We start from the raw sequence: 20,435 nt of genomic DNA, 5'->3' as shown, positions 1-20,435 counted from the left end.
TTACAAATTACCATCCCAGGAAAGGCAGCAATATAGCTGGACAGCCCTGGGGCTGCAGAGCTGGGAAGAACAGCACTGAGCTACTAAAAAAAGCATGGCAGTGCTCAGATGCTGCTGCCCAGAGACACAAGCATGTGGAGCAGGCTGTCCATAGTCAGGAGGGAGGACAAGGGGAGGCAGGTGGTGAAGAGGCACCTACCTTTTGTCAGCATTAGAAAGAACATTTCCACCTGCTGGCACCTGGGCAGGAGTTTCATGAGGTTGAACTGGAATGGGATCTCATGCACTCGAAAGCCAGGCCCCATGTCTGGGTCTGCAACAGAAATGAACAGGACCACCAGCATTCCACAAACTCCTCTGGGAACTGACTCGAAACTGAGAACAGAGGAGCTCCTCCTTAACATCCTTTACGACTTCTATAAAAGCACTTGCCCAGGCACACCAGGCCTGTCACTGAAGAGATGAGCTCACCTTCCACCTGCTCCTGAAGTCAGCTCCTCTCACACAATTACAGAATGGTTGATGTTGGAAAGGTCACCTGGACCAACATCCCCACTCAAGCAAGGTCACCTTGTCACCTCTCCAGCCTAGACAGAAAGCCTCAATGCTTTTTTGGCCTTCCCAGGCTGAAGCCATTTCTCTGCCCACTTAGCATAAGTGCAACAAAGTGACCCGCAGCCATCAAATTCTACAAAGTTGTCAAAATACCTGTTCCGCCTTCCATGGGTCCTGAGTCATTCAAGACCTAGCTCCTTCTTGGCTCCATCAAGCTTGCTAGGACATAAATGGTGGACTCACCCTCAGCAGCCTTGGTGTCTGAAGGAGGGCAGACCCACTCCTTGTTCTGGCACAGCTGGCTGATGTACTCGAAGGTCAGCATGGTGGCGATGCACGCAAGGTCCCGGGGATAGAGCTGCAGTAAGCAGTAAAGGCTCAGTTTATGCAGCAGAATTATTACCCACAAATGCAGAGGAAAAGAGTCTAAAAGCAAGGAGAAGGAACACCTATAATCCTGTTCCCTGAGCTGCCCTATTCTCACTCATTGCTCCCTCCTTCTCCACCAGCCCTTTAGCCACTTTTCACCTTGCTCAGGAGGAGTGCTGGTAGCACTACATTCAGTCCCTGCTCTGGTCCAGCTTGCTCTCCTCCAATGGAATGATTCTTCACAAAATAAATTGTATTTTCCCAGCTATCCCAAAGCAGCACTGCATCTACTACACTGCAATCAAGAAACTTTCTATGGCCAGTGACCAGTTCCTCTTTTAGAAATCCCAGACTCTGTGGCTAGAACTCCCATCTCTTCTGGCCCTCAGTATTTACCTGCAGTTTTGTGGTGCACTTACACCCTTCTCCCTCCACAAAAGAGCCCATGCCCCTCCCCTTTCAGGGACTCACCGCTTTAGGTATTTTCTGGTAGGGCAAGCCATGGAGGTGCTTCCAGTTCTCAGCAGTACTGTGGACATGGCCACTCTGTGGCTCTACCCAGCACTCAGTGACCAAGTTCAGTTCTGTGTCCACTTCAATGGCCTCTACCTCTGTATCATTGTCATCATCTGTGGAAAAGCTGGAGGGAAGTCAAAAGGAAAGTCCTGTGAGGTGGCACAGAGCCAGCAGCCCATGGCAGTTTCTCTCAGAGCTGAGTGCAGCAACAGGAACCCAAGAGTGGCAGGCAAAGCTCAAGCAACCTGGTGATCAATCCATGACAATTGGTTGTCTGTACCAGGTGGTGAAGATCTCCCTCCTTTCCACACTGACTGCAAAAGTCTGGAGCCATGACTCCGCTGCCAACCCCACCCGGGAGCAGAAGAGCAGCCTCACCTGTCCTTGGTGGAGGTAGAGTGGGGCGGGAAGAGGATGTACTGGACGACACAGGTGTGCTTCTCCCTGTCACTGCTGCTCTCACTTGAGCCATCAATCTGGAGGGGAGACACTGCATGAGCCCTAGCCAGCACCCCCTGACACAGCACAGCCCCATCATACAGCTCCACTAGCAGGGATGGAAAGAGGAAGCCTGTCCCAACCCCAAGAACTCCTCCAGCACAGCAAGCCCCTACCACAAAGCAGCTCTCTAAGTGCAGATGAAGGCAGAAAAATGCCCATCCCACAAGCTGCTTTACCTTCTCCCTACACTTGTCAAGGGTGTGTGCTAGAAGCAGATGATAAATCCTATCACAGGAAGGTGAATCCACCCCAGGACCAGCAATGAGGGACTGTGTCCACAAGAGGACAGCAGCCAGGCTCACCTGCATGGGCAGCTCCAGCACCATGTTGATAATGCCATCCCCGCTGGATGCAAAGTGGAAACCCTCTGACAGACGAACCCTTGCAACAGAGAGGAAATCAGACTTGCAGGACTTCTCCACCCATAGTGTAAGCTTTAAATGCAAGAATGACTGTGCCCTCCACCCCAAAACACTGTCTCTCTCAAGACAGGGAGCTGCACACAGAGAATGGGGAGATATGACACTGCCAGATCAGCACACACCAGGTACAGTAAGACAATTTGCCCTTTTGCATATTTTCCAGGACATTTTCTCTTATTTTCTCCAACTACAGCTGCAGAACTGGGTAAAGCACTACCCAAGTGACCCTAGAAGCTGCATATGGGACCAAAACCCTCTGCACTTGAGTTAAAGCAGCTTTAATTCTTACTATTATATGGCCTCATAAATGTAATAAGCAAGGTTGACCTTGCTTTCCCTGTATCCCCAGGACTAGCTTGGAGAGAGCACCCCTGTCAGGTGTGCAACTTACTCTGTGAGTGTGGAAAGGAGCTGGGCCACAGCAGTGATGGGCACAGCTGGTGCCAGCCCTGACTGGACGCTCCAGATCCAGCGCTGGTGATAGAAGTAGCGGGACAGCGACGCCAGGGTGGAAGAGGCAGTGCGATTGGCCACCATGGTCAGGGGCCCAGACACGGGGGGATGCTCCAGGTTCAGAACGAAGGGGGCTCGATAGTCAGAAGGCAGCTTCTCATACCTAGGAGAGGGCAGAAGGGTGGCATGCTGACATGGAAAAATTTATTTTTTTTGTTTAGGCTCGGAGCTGTCTGCATTCACAACCCACTTGCTGGGCCCAGCACAGAGTCCTCCAACAGCAGAATGTGGTTGGCCTAGCACAGGATCCTGCTCAGACAGCAGTACCTAAATTAATTCTACATTGTATTTCGTCAGGAGTGATAAATCTGCCTCTCCACCAAGAATCCCTGCTGCAGCTCACAGCCATGCAACCCAAACCCATCCCAACAAGCATCAGTTTCATTCACAGCACTGTCATTCTACAACTGACAGCACCATCCACAGATCTTCCTCTTTCCCACTTTGCAGGGCAAGGTGGTGACAGCTTGGTACTCCATCCCTACCTGATAAGCAGCTTCTCCAAAGGTTTGTGCAGCACAACAAGGCAGGGTCTGTCTGAGAGAGCTGACTGGGCCCCAGCCACAGGTGGGGACTTGGAGGGAGAGCTACTGCCCAACATTTTCCTCTTTGCTTTTGGAGTTGCCTCCTTGCTCTGGACCCTGTGGGGAAAGCGCAGCTGAAGGATTCGGTCCCGTAGCTCTTCCACTATCTGTCATGGCAAAAGCAAAAGGTACACATGACCAACTTTGTCTGGAGACATAAATACTCAAAATAAGCGTCTAGAACAAGAACTTGACAAAGGAACAGAACACTCTTTGAATACACAGAAGAGCAGGAGTTAAAGGTAATTTTACTTCTGAGGCACTAGCAAGACCAAGATCAAGATGACACAAGGCTCTCTGGTCCCTATTTTAAGTATTTTTAAAACCAAAAGGAAGATTAAAAAACTCCCAAAGACTATTTCAAGGCTGAAGAAGTTGCCTTCCAAAACTCAGATTAAAAACAAATTAATTGCATGCCAGCTCCTCCACAGAAGCAGTCCGAGCACCCACCCTCATTCTTCCCTCCTCCTCTCCTCAGCAGCCTACAGTAAATGTAAACTAGTCCATATCAGCTGTGGGAACAGCTCTGCCTCTGTCTTATGTATTCCCCCACTACCACGTTCACTTCTCAAACCGCTATGGCAAAAAGTTTCAGGAGCCTGGGCTATTTTTTAAGTTTTTTTTTTCCAAGATACTTTCACAATGAGATCCTGATTACTCTTTTAAGCTTTTAGTAACTCTGAATATTGTTCTACCCACACCAGCATCTGATTCCCACAATAACCCAGTGTTTTCTTTGAAATTTCTATAGTTAGGTTTCTTTTCATGATCTTTGTTCAACTTTTTTCAATTTTTATTACCACTGTAGGCAAACAGAACAGCAGCTCTCCATCTTCCTCAACACTAATTATTTCAGTAAGTTTTCCCATCATTACTATGTCTTTTTCAAGGAAAGGAATGTCCCCAAATCCAAATGTTAAACAAGAGTTCTTTCCTGCACTATGCTGCCACTTGGGTCCCCTTCATGGTTTCATACTGATATCACAGTGTTTAAGCTAACAGTGTTTAAGCTCCCAAATCTCACTGTTTTGCAGTTATCCATACTGGCTTCCAGCCACCACTGTGCTGCTCAGGTGCCACCAAAGCACAGAGGTTGAAATAGCTTTGTGCCACCTGCACATTCCCTCAGCCCAGTACACGTTACCTTTCTGTAAATGAGTCCCTACCCTTTGAATAGAAAAAAAGATTGGGAAAATCACAAACAGCTTCTGCTGTGATGAAACAGAGCATTTTTTCAATTTCCTTCCTTTGTTCCCAAGGCAGTTTGCTTTATGACATCCCATTCCTACAGCTCTACAGTCATGCCCTATGCAAAGTCTCACCAAAAAGCCTTCTGAAAATTGACTGTATGAGGTGCTTTCCTTCCCTTCAGCATTGGAAATTTGAACTGTTCAGCACAAAACCCTCTTTCCCTTAAACAAAGCAGGCTAAGTTCTACTGCCATCCTCCACACTGAGTAGTTAATCAGCTCTATAGCAGGCAAAAAAAAATATTGTGGCTGATACAATTTATGGTCTACATATAGTTCCTGCTGCAATGATATGGAGCTTGCCCACAGCTGCAGGGTCTGGTGCCTGTCTCACACCTTCTTCATGAAAGATTTATAAATTTGCACCTGCCAGAGGGAACTTCTTCAAGAGAAGAAGTCACTTGTCTGTCACTTGGCATTACCAAGCCCATATATTGACCCAGCAATCAGTGCCCAAGTCCTGGATCCCCACAAGTCACGCAAGGGCAGATCTGCCAGAGTGCCAGATCATTTAGTATTATCTGGGTTCATTATCTCAGAAAGAGATGGCCCTTCCCATGTTTGTTAGTGTCTCCTCAGACTAGTCTTTAGCACTAAAGCTAACCTAGACAAACCAAATATTTATTTCATGAAGATAAAAGATCTAGATTTAATGATAAACCTCTTGTTTATATTAAAAAGTTCACACAGTTTAATAGCAGGGTATCTTCTCATGCTTCACCTAGGAACTTAGACTTGTCTGAGCCATTATAACTGGGGAATGAGTTCACACAGTAACTCCACCTTCTGCATCTGACTAGGACAGCTCATTTATTTTGACACAAAAAAGTTATTAAAGTCTATCTGACAGACTTTTATCCTGAAAACATTTCCCAGGTACTAATTTTTTTCTCTCCCTGTACTGCTTATGTGGGGCACTGTTTGCATTTTAACTATTAACTTCCTCCCTACCCAATAGATCCAATATACATATACTGGAAGAGATAGCCCAGGGAACATATAGTACATCTATCACAGAGGTCTTTGCAGATGTGTCAGACAAGTATCTGCTGTTCTTTACAGATGGTATTGATTGTGCTTTGGTCAGAAGGGTAGACTAGATAACCTTTGAGTTATTTCAAGCCCCACAGTTGAATTAAGCAGTGGGAAAAACATCCATGTGACCAGCTATTCTATTGATATTCGAGTCTTTGGGTTTATATCTTTCATAGACTTAACAAAGAAACTTTGTCCCAAATGACCCTTTTTGTTATAGCAGATTCAAACCCATCTAAGCATTAACATAGTAGTTACATATTAGAGGGTAGCTGTCCACAGTGTTGCGTGTGATCTACCCCTCAATTCCACATTCAGAACTTCTTGCTCTGCCCCTAGCCCATGAAGCAGACAGGCAGCTCTCACCTTGTTCCTGGCCTGTGCAGGTGTGCCAATGGGGAAGCCCAGCCGGAGAACCATGCAGGGAGCTTTGGAGATGATTCGTACCACATAGAACGAGGAAGGGGTAAGATCCTCAGACCTATGGAGGAGGGATTAGGACAAGGCTGAAATGGCATGGATCTTGCTGACATGGCAGACCAAGCAGAGGTCTGCCCCACAGAGCCCAACAGCCCACACAACCTCACAGTAACACATATCAGTTCTAGCATGCAGAAACCCCTCAGCTGGCTTCCCTCTCCCTCCAGGCTACACCTGAACACAACAGAACAATTCAGAAACCGCAGGATTTCATACCCCCCCCTTGTCTAGCTCTCATCCTCTCCTGTAAACATCTGCTTCAGGCCCATAGCCACATACTGGTCTAACCAGATCCTTGGTCTGGCCACACGCCCAGCTCCCCACGCAGCAGTGCTCTGGAGCACCCACCCGTGGATCAGCTTGACGTAGGAGTAGCCCTCCACCAGCACGAAGCTGCTCCAGTCGCGCAGCAGCGAGGTCAGGGCCGAGTGGGAGATGCGGCACTGGATGGTGCTGTAGCGGCCGTTGTTGCCCGGCGTGTGCAGGTGCTTGGGCACAGGCCTGCAGGGTGGGACAGAAAGTCATTTCAGAGCTGCAGTAGCTCTTCTTCCCCCAAAACCCACAGAGGCTTTGCTACATCCATCCTACTCTGACTGGTCTATCAGCCTTTTTTCCTCCACAGAAGCCAATGAACAAGCACCTTCCCATATCAAGCATTGGGGAGAGCCACACTCCTGAGTGCACTGCAATTTCCACACTACAGAGAGCACATCCCTTTTATCCTATCTCCCTCCATGCAATACATGGCTATTATTCACATAACTCTGCAACTAGAACCAGAATCAGGAAAGCAATGCTTTTGGGAAAGACATTTTCCAGCAGCAAACTGTGGGTTAAATCCCAAATGAATGGTCCCATACGACCTGCAATTGGGAAATCAAAACCCAAGAGGGACTTGAGAAACAATTTATTGTTCCAATAAGAGATGGCTTCCCAATCTACTGCCCCCTCTCAGATAAACAAACCTTGAGACCCTTCCCTGGGCCATAGGCACTTAAAGAAGAGCTGCAAGTCCTGGACACCCTGCTTTCCCAGGCTGGCACACAGTGAGCACAGGAGCTCAGCCCTGCCCATTACATACGTGTCGTGCTCCAGAAGGACGACTATACGATGCATGTGCAGCCACCTCTGCCAGAAGTTGGCATCCATGGAAAGGATGGGCTTCCAGTAGGAGGCAAACTGGGAATGGCTTGAGTCAGACCCACTGTGCTGCAGAGATAATACCTGAGAAAATGATTGGACAATATTCAGCACAAAAGTTCTCCACCTAGAGAGAGCAAGAATTTCTTTAGCAGCTGAGCTGTTGCAGACTATGAAGGCCACATCCCTGGCTTTGGGTAATTTCCTCTGAACAGAGTAAGTGTGCTCACATTGAAATAGGCAGTACAGCGTAAGCAAAAATAAATTACGCTCCTGAAATGTCAAGTTAATTAGGAATTTAACTACTTAGCATCAAGTAAATCAACCATGAAAAAGATAGCATATGGAATGGTGTGCCTACTGATTGAGAGGGGGATATATGGCTTGTGTCAGCAAAGTAATTAAACACTGAGATTACTCATCTGAAAGTGCTCAGGCAAATAGGGTGCCAGAATGGGTGGCACTGGGCAACTCTGATAGGTTTATATGGTGACATTGATTCTACCAACTATAGCAACTCTGCTGACATAGAAATACAGTGGTGGTTAGCCATAAGATGGGATGTTCTAGATATACTGTGGGATACAGAGCCCTACATAGGGAAAATGTACTAGGCAAACCTAAAAAAGAGCTTAAGCAATAAAATAAAAGGGATAGCTCTCTGAAGGTAAAGCTCTCCTAACTTTAAGATCTGCTAGTCCTCTTCCATCTATGCCAAGGACACTGGTAGCAGGGAACAGATCATATGCTGGTTCTTCTGCTTAGTGAGTTTCAGTGAGTTTGAATTTTGCAGTGGAAACTATTAGCTCATATTTTGTTTAGTTTGTGCTGTGCAGATGACAAGTATCTCTCTTGCACCTTCCACATGAGTGCTCAGAGCAATGAGCCTATTAAACAACTATTCAGCACATCGTGCATCTTCACCTGACAGTACTGAGCTACATCTCCAGGGCACTGGCTGCACAGCCAGCAGCAACTCCATGCCTATGGGGTATCCACTGAAAAGGCACAGCAAAAGCAAGAGTGCCAGCCTTCCCATAGTCTCACACATAGCACTACAGGAGAAGGTTTCACAGCACAATTAAGAGACTTGCTGTCGGGCTTAGAAGTACAGCTGCAACAGTTAAGACACAGGGTGATGTCTCAGAGGGGGAAATGTATGCCATGGGATGTTCACTGCACCACACCTGAACTCTCTGACTGAGCAGGGTAAGATGAAGACAGGATGAGCAAGAGATGAAGCCTGAGTAGAAGAATAGGTAGGGGAGACAACCTGTCCCATGTTAAATAGAGAGAGAGGGAACATACCGGAGTGGTGGAGCCTGGGGGGATGTAGAAGAGGGGCACCCCATTCTTGGTGCTCTCAGGAATGGTAAAGTGTTCTGGGACTGTGTCAAAAGACTGCAGATGTACCAACATCTGATCTGTTTGGTTGATGCTGGAAAAGAAGAGGCAGTTAGCCACAAAAGCCCACGCTCTCCCCCTTGCTGCCCCAGTCAGCACAGGGCTTGCACACACAGCACTCTCTATGTCCTGGGAGCCCATCTGCACCAACAGAGTTTTATAGGAATGCTGTGATTCCATGTCCAAGTGCAAAGTGTGTGTCAAAGGGGCTCCAGTGTAGAAGCCTCATACATACAGAAGATGATCAGAGTTGGAAATGAAGTGTTAAGAAGAGGAATCTGCTGAATAGCTGGGAGTAAGAGTCACCCTGGCCAGGAAACAGTTGTGATCCACAAGCACTTCAGCCCCAAAAACACGGGTGATTGTTTACTGCTCCCAGTGTGACCATGCAGCACAGCTGCACAGGTGTGCTATAAGAACACATGACCTCCATGGGATGGCAGTCAGAGGCAAGGTTTGCATCCCAGGATCCAGATCCAGGAGCAGCAATATCATTACCCTGAAGCATTCTTACAAACTAGATCACAGACCAATTCAAATCTTTTCCTTGGCTAGACAGCAAGCTTGTAATCAGTCATGAGTCATGGCCCTTCCTCAGAACACATTCCTTTTGAACCCTGGGTTGGGATGGCCACCTGCAAAACCCTCATCCTAGCATGCCAAGGAAGGAATTACTTGGTGGCACTGGCAACTGCTGGGCATGGTCCAGCTCACCTCTGCAAAGTGTTCCAGAAGCGCCGGATGACTGTGGTGCGGTACAGGCTGGTGATAGGCTTCCTCATGGTGCAGCTGATGTCATGCAAAATGTCATAGCTTCCCTCCATTGTCACTTCCACCCAAGTGCTGCGTTTTGATGGGTCCAGGGGCCAGGGTGTCACAGCTAAGTACTCAATCCTCATGTTATGCTTCCAAAGCAGCACTAGTTTCACCTCCAGCTGAGACCCACCTGCATGGGAGCAGAAGAGAAAGTTCAGGTGCTTGCTCAGTACACATCTGAGCTTTATCTCTGACTAGGGATTTATGAGTACCATGACATTGTTTGATTGCTGAGGGGAACAAAGCAATCTAACAACTGTTTGCTTTAGCTGAAGTCACTCTCTCTCCTCTCCAACTGAGGGAGGCTTTGCTTGCACTGAAGCGCTTGGTGAAGAGTTCACAATTCTTGAAGTGTACATGTACTACCTACACTAGAGAAGGCAACTGAAACTCAGAGGAGGTGCTGACATTTGCAATGGGCTCTCTTCTTCACAGCCTCGTCTTTGTTCCCAAGAAAACTGGTTTTTTGCACAGAAGAGCAGGGCCATTCAATGATAAAGTTCTGTCATCCACACTGCAGAGTTATCCATCCCTTTGCAGAAACACAGGTATCTGATGGTCACAGATCACAAACAACCTGGAAGATAAGGCCTAATTCTTGAATTAATCTCTATTCATCCTGCACAGACTGTATTTCTTGCAATCTAGAATTTCAATCTTCAAAGCTTTTCACCATGTTTACCTTCTCTTCCCAAAGTTAAGATGTTAAGAATGAATATTCACCTATTCTTCAAACCACACATTTTACCTTTACAAGTGGGCCAGTCTAACAAGATTAACAGAAACACCTGACAGCAGGGCTCGCTGAGCCAAAAGAGCAGAGACCTACCCCACTCCTGCTGACTGTGCATGTGTATTTGTACCGAAACATCCCAGGGAAACACATGACCACGCTGTGATTTCAACTGCTTGATCATCTATTCTATGTCCAGCCTGCTCTGTAGTTTGCCAGACTTGCAGGGTTTGTGTGAGAAGTGATTGGATGTGCTGGAAACCTTCTGAACAGATCATCAGCCTGGATGCTCTGTTTCCTGCAGAGTTGCATTTGCTGCTGTCATAGGCACATCATGCCATCCCCTTCATGGGCTGATTGAGCTCCACTCTAAAGCCATCTTTTTGCTCTCATGGTCCCTGCAGGGAGGCACCCTCCAAGTACTCTTCCCCCATCAATGTTTAGAAGAAACCTTCCAGAGTACATGCCAAATTCATGCTTGGTTGTTCTTTGATTAGATTATTTTTATTCTGAGAAACTTCATTTCCATAACATTGACAAGGAGTGTGCAATACTAAGAAATCTGTACCCAGTTTCAGCTGTTACTGAAATTCCCCTTAACACACCCAGACTTTCCTGCACCTTAAGAATTCACCTTTCTAGAACAAAGATGATCAAAAGTGTATACTGTATTTTACCTGTACTTAATCTGGGGGATTAGTAGGATTTTATTTAAGGTCAGTAATATTTTCTACAATGGATGGTTTGTGTTACTTCAAATGCACTTGCCAGGACTGCACCATCTGTTGTTTTCTATGAAGATTGTCTTGTTTATTAGAGAGGCTAAACAAGAATTTATAACAAGAATCATCTCTTTTTCTTTCATACTGTCATCTCAGTCTTACTGCTTTAGGGCTCATCTACTGCTTTCTGGCACAGTATTTTGGTTCTCATAATAAAGCCTTTCTACTTCATCAACAGCAAACATGATAAGTAAATTCCCACATTTTTGCTTAGATCATAAATGAAAATATTTCCAACTTCCACTTCTGTTTCCATTAGTCATCCTGGCTTCACTCCTGTGATCCCACACAAGAAAAACTAAAAACACAGGCAAAATATTTACTTAGTTTGAAGTTACATCTAGATGAATTTTTAGCTTTTTTTTCTGTAATCTCTTTCTGGTTCCTGAGTTAATAGCAAATAATTTTTTTTTCTGCTTTGATTTCCCTCACAATGTCCAGATCTGTTTTTTGTTTTGTTTTTTTTTTTCAGAAAGCTCACTTTGTCTTCCTGATTCCTGTCACTAGAGAATAGCCATTCTCACTGCTCAGCTAGTGCCCAGCCAGTTTTGGTGCTGGGCTGATTCACAGAGGAAGATTATGTTTTGAAAACTTTCCTCCAGGCTGCCATCAACACAAAATAGTCAGCAAGAATTTTTTTTTTTTTGGTTACAGAAGGAGATCTCCCAACAATATCCCAGAAAGTAAAAGAACTGGGCTCCCTTACACACCATGACCCCGTAGCTTCTTTCCCTTCCAATCCTTTCCCCTTCACATACACTTCTGCATTCCTAAATAACCAAGTTGCCTCCTAAATACCTAAATATTTAAAAATCAAACAGTGTGGGTAACCAGAGCACTTATAAATATCACAAACAACCTCCCCAGGCAACTCTGAGCACAAAGCTAGCTTTTTATTCTATTTTGTCTTTGGTAAAGTGAAGGAGAAAAGTGACAGTGTCAAAGTCCACAGCTGCACTTTTTTCCTCTTGCTTCACAGCCAGCTGGCTTCTTAACAGCCTTTAATTGGCAAGTTTTGGCAATCCAGGTTAATTAACTGTTCTTTGTTATACACTTCTCTGTAGAATGGCTAAGAGAACCCTGATTAGCCAAACATGCTTTTCCTTAGCAAAGGCAGTGCTGAATGTCTAAATGTCTTGAATAATTTCTCAACTCTACTTTAACCTGTTAGTTCAGCAAATTTTTCAGCAACTCCCCAGAGCATTTAGCCTTTCCCAAGTATTAAGTAACATTATCTGCTACTAGTCTGAGGGCTGCACAGAAATACACTCCATGTTTTTGAAACCTCTGACATTTCATTTTTAAATTTCTTCTAAAAAAATACACAGAAAGTATTTTTGCCTCAAGGAGCGCCTGAGCTGCAAAGAGCTAAAGAAGGCTCAAAGGAAGAAAAAAAGGAAAGGAGAATGGAGATCATCATCATGTGTGTTTATCCTGCTCTTACTCCTCCCTGTACACCTGCCCATAGTTATTCACCACAGAAGGTCACTCTGATCCAGCAGCTGCTCTTCTGCTATCTGCTCTTGTAAAAATGGGAGACCAATCCATTTAGCATTCCAAGGAGTAAAAGCCAGCAGGCAAGTACCTGGAGGAAAATGCAGGGAGCATGGTAACATGTGGTGATATTTCTAACACATTCCTCCAGAGTGCAGGAATTCACTGCTTTACAATATTCTGAGCCAGAGGTTGTAGCTATACCTTTGCATAAAAAGATACAACATGAACTTGTCTGACTGCTTTCTGAATGATTCATACCTGCTGAATGCTCTCCCAGCATTTCTATATAGGACTACACAATCACCAAAAGCACTTCAGCATTGCTGCCAGATTAAAAAGAAAGGCTTTTTATCCAGCACTGTTCAAGCTATAAGTGAACTTGTGCACAGAAGAATAAAAGACACTGAGGACAGGAATGGACTTGTCACACTGTTTCACAGACATTCCTAGCCAAGGAGAATGCAATGGATCTATCTGACTGGATTTAGGGGAAGTAATCTCATGCCTCACCTACATTAGTGAAAACAACCTGCAGACATTACTACGACAGCTGTCTCACCCGGAAAACTTAGCAGATACTTTTAACAGAAAATTCCTGAAACAAGAAACTAGAGAGATTCATGTAAGACCAACTTTAGGAATTATCCTACCTAATATGATTGCTAGCAATCTTCCCCCCAAAAAAGGTGATTTAGATCCATTCAGTTTGTAAGATGCATCGAGGCAAATGAACTGAAATTGCCAGGCATCATAGAGGAACAGGGAGGTGAACTGAGCAAGATAAACTTAAGAGTACTGTAATGTGAAGAACAACACATGTAGGCACTACTAAACAAACAAAACCCAATAAAACACCCCAAGGACTCATCAGCTGAAAGAAAAGGTGTGTGAAAGACTCAGGGATTTCCGCAATGCAAACATGGAGAAAGTCCACATGATTCCCAATGTATCAGATTTGGTATTTTACTTCACAAGCAGGGAAATACTAACACTGTTGAACAAGGCACTGATTAAACCATACTTACAACACTCTTATCAACTGTTATGAGAAATAAGGGATCAAACTGAACAGAAAACAACTTAAGGGAAAAAAATATAAGAGCTATTAACCTGAATAAATAACACAGCCTGCCCTTACAAAAGAAAGGTGAAATATTGGCTTGCTTAATATTAACCTGCCAAAAGGTAGGTTACAAGGAGAAAGATGTTGTTAAATATGTTTGTACAAGTCAGAGAAGGAGGATAAACTTAAACACAGGTCTAATTTGGTCTCAGGGAGTTTAGAAAGGAAGCCAGAGAAAGAGCAATGAAGCTCTGGGGCAGTCTTCCAACCAGAGCAGCGGTAGAAGGGATTTATATGTTTTTTTAGGCAGACCACAGTAAATTCCCAGAAAACATCAGATGGCAAGTCTAGAATGGTTTTGGAGTTAGATCACAGACTGATTTTCTGATATAAAACACATTCTAGAGTACTAATAAGCTTGCATTTGGATTTTTTTCATCTCCCCTTCAGTTGAAGTACTACCACTAGTCACAGCTGGAGATGGAAATTTGGGTAGGATTTTACTGGCACTCCTAAGGACAAACAAACTCCTCAAGGTCCCCAGTCAGCAGCTAGTTCTCACACTCCAGCTGCCATGTCTAACAAGTCAGGTAAGAGAACAGGATCAATGGAAGGTTTTATGGTCTTCTAGAATTGATTATGATCCTGACTGATCCGACATTTTCACCTAACAATATCCTTGTTTTGCCCAATTTCTTCTTTTGGAACACTGTAGTTTGGAGGCATTAAGTCTGTTGTACCAAAGGGCTCAACTTCATGTTAGTATTTTGGAGTCCATCTAGCAAAGAACTAAAAAGAGATGAAAAAAAGGAGAACTATAGACGAAATCCCAAAAAAAACATCTGCAAACCCCAATTCTGTCACAAATTTCTCTGCAATTGTGGAAAATCATTTCCAAGATACAGAGAATCACAACCACAGAGGGTGAGCCTGGCAAGTGCATAACTGCACAATACTGGGCAGCCCTACATCAGGCAATTACTAATGAAAACAGAGTTTGGGGAAAATGGCTCCTTCCTCCACAACACCACCACTGCTGAGATGGCAGACCCTGTGCTTTCCTCTAAGCAGCAGAGGACAGAGTCCCAGCTGTGTCCAGCCCCCAAGGCAGCAGTCACCTTTTGTGATGTTGACCTCGCGGATGCTGTAGCCCTCGCGCAGCCGGACCGACACAATGCTCACGAGGTCGGCGTGCACCTCCTTCTCTGTGTGCTTCTTCCTCCGCATCGCCAGCGCAGGGTTGCTGCTGGCAGACACCAGGTGCTCATTGAACAGCCTGTGCTGGGACACTGCAAATGGCAGAGACGGGTTTGTGAGGGAGCAGCTCCCCTGGGCCCCATCCTGTAGGAACAGGTCTCCCCCAGAGCTTCATAAGAGCGGCCAGGAGCACCTGCTCGCCTGAGAAACAGTACATCCTTCAGGCACCACTTACACCCACTCCTGATTCTGCAATACTGCAAACAGGTTCATTAGTGTGGCCAAGAGGCCTGGGAAAGGGACAGGGTGCAGCATCAGGCACTGCTTCCTCTCAAACAGCTTTTGTGACAAGGAATGCATTGGAATGCCACATTCAGCCTAGACAGGCAGAAACTGCACATCTGTTTCAATGTCACACAGCAAGCTTTGGGGTTTTACCAACTTCTCTGGAAAACTCAGAGCTCCCAGGTGCTTTTGAAAAGGTATTGGGATGTGGAGCTTAAACCACTAACAGCTGATCTTTTTAAGATTCAACATTTTCAAGTCCCAAGCCAACTCTCTTCAAACTTGCCAGTTTATGTGGCTTCTGCTGCCAAGTTACAGAGAGAGCAGATGGCACCAGCATATCACTGGGACATGAAAGGGTGTTTCCATGTCTTACTGGTAACTAAACTAATCTCTCTTGGCACACTCTCAGTCACTAACAGTCACAAAATAAGAACAGCCAGGAGAGGCATTTGGGACAGTTCTCAGGGGTCTAGTTTTTCAATCCAAACCGCCATCTGCAAGCCCTGTTAGGACAAGCTCTCCAGAACATCCCCACCTGCAAGCTAGCCAGTGTGCACAGAAGGGTGGGCAACAGCTTCCAGCCCCCTCCACATTCCAACACAGTGGGCCTAACTGCAGTTTGCTGAGCTAGGGGGATGGTGGAAAATAGGACATTTGTTTTCCCTGGTCCACCCAATTCCTGGAACCAGGAGGGGATTCACAGGTGAGGCTGTGTGACCAATTGTGCCCACAGCCTACAGAAGGCATGACAAGGGAGAGTATCAGCATAACCAAGGGGAGTCACCTCAAAGAGAGGCGCTCTAAGACATCCCTCTGCTGGAACAAGAGCATGCACATTCCTCACCACAGTAATATTCAGGATTCAGGGACTCCCCGGTACGCAGAAAGGAGTACAGCAGAAATGCCTTGTGATACACATTCAGATCCAGGCTCAGGGGATCCAGCTCAGGGCACGTGGAGAGGTAAGCACCAAAAGTGGCCATGGCGATGAATTTCATCAGTTCCACATTGGGAACGTGGCCAAAGCTGCAATCATAGGAGTAGACACCGCCCACCTATGGGATGGATAAAAGAGACACCTGAGAGAGAACAGCAGTGCTGAGAACAAAGCACACAGCTGGTCAAGGACCCACACAGGCAGAGAAGGCCCCCACTTCTCCTCTGGAGGTGAATGCCACCACCACCAATCCACCTCTGTCCCTCTGGTAGCCACACTGCCACTGCCAGCAGACATACCTGCACAAAGGAGCAGGCCACAGTGCCACTGCGCAGCTGGTTGAGTAAAGTCTCGCACACAGCCACGTCGGGGACACTGGTCACACCATCCGTAATTATTATAATACCTGTAAACAAGGCAGCATCTTAGTGCATCTTCCATCTCAAACAGCCATCATTCTCCCAGGAAATCCACCAGACAAAAAGTTTAGGCAGGGCAAAAGTAGAAGGAAAATTCTGAGGCTGGTTTAGAGCTTCCAAAGCATTATAAAGACGGCAAACATCCTGATTAGGTACAGCACAGCACACAGAAAAGGCACAGCTCTTCACACCCCAGGCTGCCCGGAGCCACAGTCACATCTGTACTGCCTCACAAACTCCCCAACACTGACACATGGCACTTGGCACAGTGTGGTCCTCCCCATTGCCACCACCACAATCTGCCCCCAGAATGCAGAGTAAACGTCTCAGTTGAAATTTCATCCCTAACAGAAAAGTCCATGCACACACCAGCCCTTATAAAATTAACCTCAGCCTATGGCAGGAGGAATACAACCCTTTGCAAACAACCAGGCAAACCTTAACCCCGAGGACGCAGCCAACCTGCGCTGGAGTTGGAGGGCAGCAGCTGCAGGGCCAGGATCCCCTGCCGGACCATGCTGACCAGGCCAACGTCAGCAGTGACCACAGACACACTGGGCTTCCTCCCAGATGACTCCTGCACGTCACCAGGGCTCTCTTGGCTCAGGGGGGATAAATCCACCTGGAAAAGTTAAAAAAAAATCCACAAGGCCCCATGGGGCAGGTCTCAGCACAACTCTAGCTCTCGCTCTTCCAGACACCTTCAGTCTGGTGGTCCCATGGTACTCTGGAGCACTGCAGCAGACACCATCTGTAGCTTTAACTTCCAGGTGCTCTTAAAATCCTGGTCACTTGGGCCCCTTAGATCAGCTGGGCAAGGCTGCTTGAAGGTGGAGGGACAGCATGCCCAGAGCTTTATATTACGCTGATTTCTAATAGAAGGGGAAATTGGGGTCACTTTGGCATCACTAAAACTCCTCTGTGGGGCAAAGCAGTTCCCAGTTAAAGAGATGTGAATACTTCTTTTTCCCCCTGTCATTTAGAAGCAGCTATTCAGCATCTACTTAATCTACTATATTCAGCCCAGAAACACTGGAGAGGCAGAGGCAGCTATGTCAGTTGTGAAGCTCTGCAGCAGAGGGGGCAAGGAGTCTCACAAAGACAAAGTCTAGTTCTATGCATTTAACTCAAATGGCTCTCATTATGCAGTGTTGACATAAACAAATTCAGGTAAGCTTCTGCACCTTCTATGAAAAATATCCCCTAGGCAAAGCCTGAAATTTGTATAATTACACCAGTGAGAAACCTACTGTATTCATAGTCCCTTAATCCCCACAAGGCTCTGGCAGTTCAACCCTCTAATAAAACATGGCTTTGTTTCTACTGCTAATGCACAGAATGGCTGAGACCCCCACCTCTACAAAGCTACAGATGATTGGAGCTGGGAAAATAAAACTAGAACTAAACTTTTGCTATGCACAAATGGGAGTAGTCTGTGCCTAAGAGCAAAAAATACTGACTGTCCATCACTTTAATTTGCCAGATGCCTTAAATTCAGATACTTGTTAACAATGATACAGCAAGTGCAACTTCAAAAGTGAAAAAGGTTTCAGTCCCTGCCCTTCCCCTGAGGCCTCCCACCTCCACCCCACAGCCTGTGGCAGGACTCACCAGTCCCTCTGGGCTGCAAGAGCGTCTCTCTCCTCCATTTGCATGGAAGAAGTTACAGGGTAGTTTACCATGAGAGAAATATTGCATCAAGCAAGAATGCATACAAAGCACTGCAAAAACACCATCTGGACTCACCAGTCAAGTTATTTACTTCTGGCAATCTACTTCCTGTTTCAGAACTGGCAGTTTTAGCATTGAAACATACAAATTTCAGCTAGAATGTGAGATTCCAAGCACTTCAGATATTTAACTGCAATACATCACCAATAGCCTCTTGCTCAGCTGATTCTGGGACTTTTTTCTTTTCCTTTTTGCCTGAACTCTAATAACTAATGCTGACTAAGGACTAAATAACCTCAGCCAGACCAACAATGACTTTGACTGCAAGAAGATCAAAAGCAGCATGGCCAGCAGGTCAAGGGAGGTGATCTTTAAATGTCCCTTCCAACCCACACCATACTAGGACTCTATCATTAATTTGCTGATACATATATCCATGGCTACTAAGCAACATCTGTCACAGATTTCAAGGAGTACTAGAAAAAACTGGCTGTTTATTCAGCTTCATAGACAGTTTTCATGGTAACAAAGAAGTTCTTTCATTCAAGAAATGTAACAAGAGCATATTCACAGCTATTTATAGATTTATTACATGGACATAATCACCTCTCCCACCACCTTCTTCAGAGAGAAAGCACATCCTACCATTTCTCCCATGATCTACAGCCAAGCTGTCTTACAGCACATTAACTTTGGGGAAGGTAACCATCCTCACAGTCCTTCTAAACACTTCATGGTTCTGCTTCCTCAGTGTTCATGTCTCATTGCTGGATCCCACAACATTATCTCACCTACTCCTTCTCTGTTCCTTCTGCACACCTATGCTGCTTTTCCTCTTGCCACCCCACTTCAGAGGGGCCTCAGAGTGCACATCTCCAGGAAGCCAAGAGAGCCCAGCTATCTCTGCCCTCCTTACCTGTGGTTTGGGTTCATACTGCTGCTGAAGCATCTCTGCCACTTTGTTTTCAAAGGCACAGAGCTGTGTGTAAACTTGGTGCAGAAAGGCCTCGCGCTTCGTCTCATCCAGCTGACAGCCCTGGAACAGCACCTGGCCCAAGGACACACAGGTCAGTCATCATGTTAAGATTTTATAGCACCAGCCCCCAAGATGGTACACAGGAACACAGTTCTGCACAGTAAAGGTCAAACACGTCCCTGACAAAGCACAGTACAGCAAAGCCACTTCTCTCTGTTCCTGCTCAAAAGCAACTGCCTGTGAGCAGTGGTACCTCATGGCAATTGCTGTGCATGCCACAGCAGACACTTACATGACACTCTGGGGAATCTCCTTCTTGGTAAAGAAACTTCTACTTCATTTGACTTTCTCCAGGATAAGCAGTTATTAGGAGAAAGTGATGTGGGATCATGGTTAGAAACCATTAACTGTAGTCTGATGCTTCTAAGGGAGGCCTGTTTGTTCTAATCTACCTTACCTATAGACTGATCAAATTATCTTCCAAGGGGAACAGCAAATTAAAATAAAGAAAAGAAAGAAACAATTAGAGTGGACATTGCAAAAGAGGCTGAGTGATGTAAGCCTGCCACTACAGAAACTCCCCAGAGTGACAGGCATGACACCTGTGTTTATAGATGTCACCTTGGTGACAGGCAATTCCTGTCCCCAACCAGATGCAAAGAAGATACAACATGCAGACAAAGACCACAGCAGATTGGTAGGGTGCTGCATGTTATCCACATCCCTCAGCCTCATATGGGCAAGACCTCACAGTGACACAGGAGAAATAAGTGATCACCACAGAGTCTTTCCTGGATGAGCGATACACACATACGCCTTTTCCTCCATAAAAGAAACAGAATTATCCAGTTGTTCTCAGAGATCACAGTTCATGGCCTCATATACAATGTGGGAATTTAGGGAGGTCCAAAGAAGAAAAGTGTAGCAACTTCAGGGTGCTCAATATAGTGTAAATAGGGGAGAAACTGAGGCACAGCATGAGGGTCTACAGGACTGCTGGACAAGATGACACATGAAACATCAATGGCAAATGGAGAAATTCCTGCTACACTTACTCCAGCAGCACCTCAGAACAGACCAAAGTGATGGCCACACTCCTCAGGTACAACACAAACCCTGGCAGAAGGCTTAGGCAGGGAGGGAACAAGCACAGATTACCAGGCTCCTCCTGTTACCACGCACTTCCCCTGGTCTTAGCAAAGGGATGAAATACACCACCATAAACACATAAGTCATGTGAAAATACTGTAAGGTGGAAGAGATCAAGGATGAACTTTAAAAACAACAC

General features: G+C 45.8%; 1 protein-coding gene across 5 annotated transcripts in view; it reads right to left on the bottom strand.

Annotated features, from left to right (window-relative positions):
- Positions 1–20,435, bottom strand: part of SZT2 (SZT2 subunit of KICSTOR complex) — a 54,172-nt gene that overhangs the window by 31,891 nt on the left and 1,846 nt on the right. For all 5 annotated transcript variants that reach the window (XM_064428613.1, XM_064428615.1, XM_064428617.1 and 2 more), the window contains exons 5-21: positions 19,088–19,219; positions 16,963–17,122; positions 16,381–16,487; positions 15,989–16,199; positions 14,778–14,948; positions 9,483–9,714; positions 8,673–8,802; positions 7,306–7,448; positions 6,573–6,725; positions 6,111–6,225; positions 3,362–3,567; positions 2,755–2,979; positions 2,244–2,322; positions 1,819–1,916; positions 1,396–1,564; positions 799–913; positions 200–313 (exon numbers count right to left, since the gene is read on the bottom strand). In XM_064428613.1, coding sequence (XP_064284683.1) covers positions 200–313; positions 799–913; positions 1,396–1,564; positions 1,819–1,916; positions 2,244–2,322; positions 2,755–2,979; positions 3,362–3,567; positions 6,111–6,225; positions 6,573–6,725; positions 7,306–7,448; positions 8,673–8,802; positions 9,483–9,714; positions 14,778–14,948; positions 15,989–16,199; positions 16,381–16,487; positions 16,963–17,122; positions 19,088–19,219 — 2,560 coding nt within the window. The remainder of the gene's footprint in view (positions 1–199; positions 314–798; positions 914–1,395; positions 1,565–1,818; positions 1,917–2,243; positions 2,323–2,754; positions 2,980–3,361; positions 3,568–6,110; positions 6,226–6,572; positions 6,726–7,305; positions 7,449–8,672; positions 8,803–9,482; positions 9,715–14,777; positions 14,949–15,988; positions 16,200–16,380; positions 16,488–16,962; positions 17,123–19,087; positions 19,220–20,435) is intronic.

The sequence above is a fragment of the Passer domesticus genome, chromosome 7 (assembly GCF_036417665.1).
Source record: "Passer domesticus isolate bPasDom1 chromosome 7, bPasDom1.hap1, whole genome shotgun sequence".
In the NCBI taxonomy this organism is placed as follows: domain Eukaryota; kingdom Metazoa; phylum Chordata; class Aves; order Passeriformes; family Passeridae; genus Passer; species Passer domesticus.
Note: the sequence above shows the minus strand (reverse complement) of the source record. Positions and strands in the feature narration are given on the sequence as shown.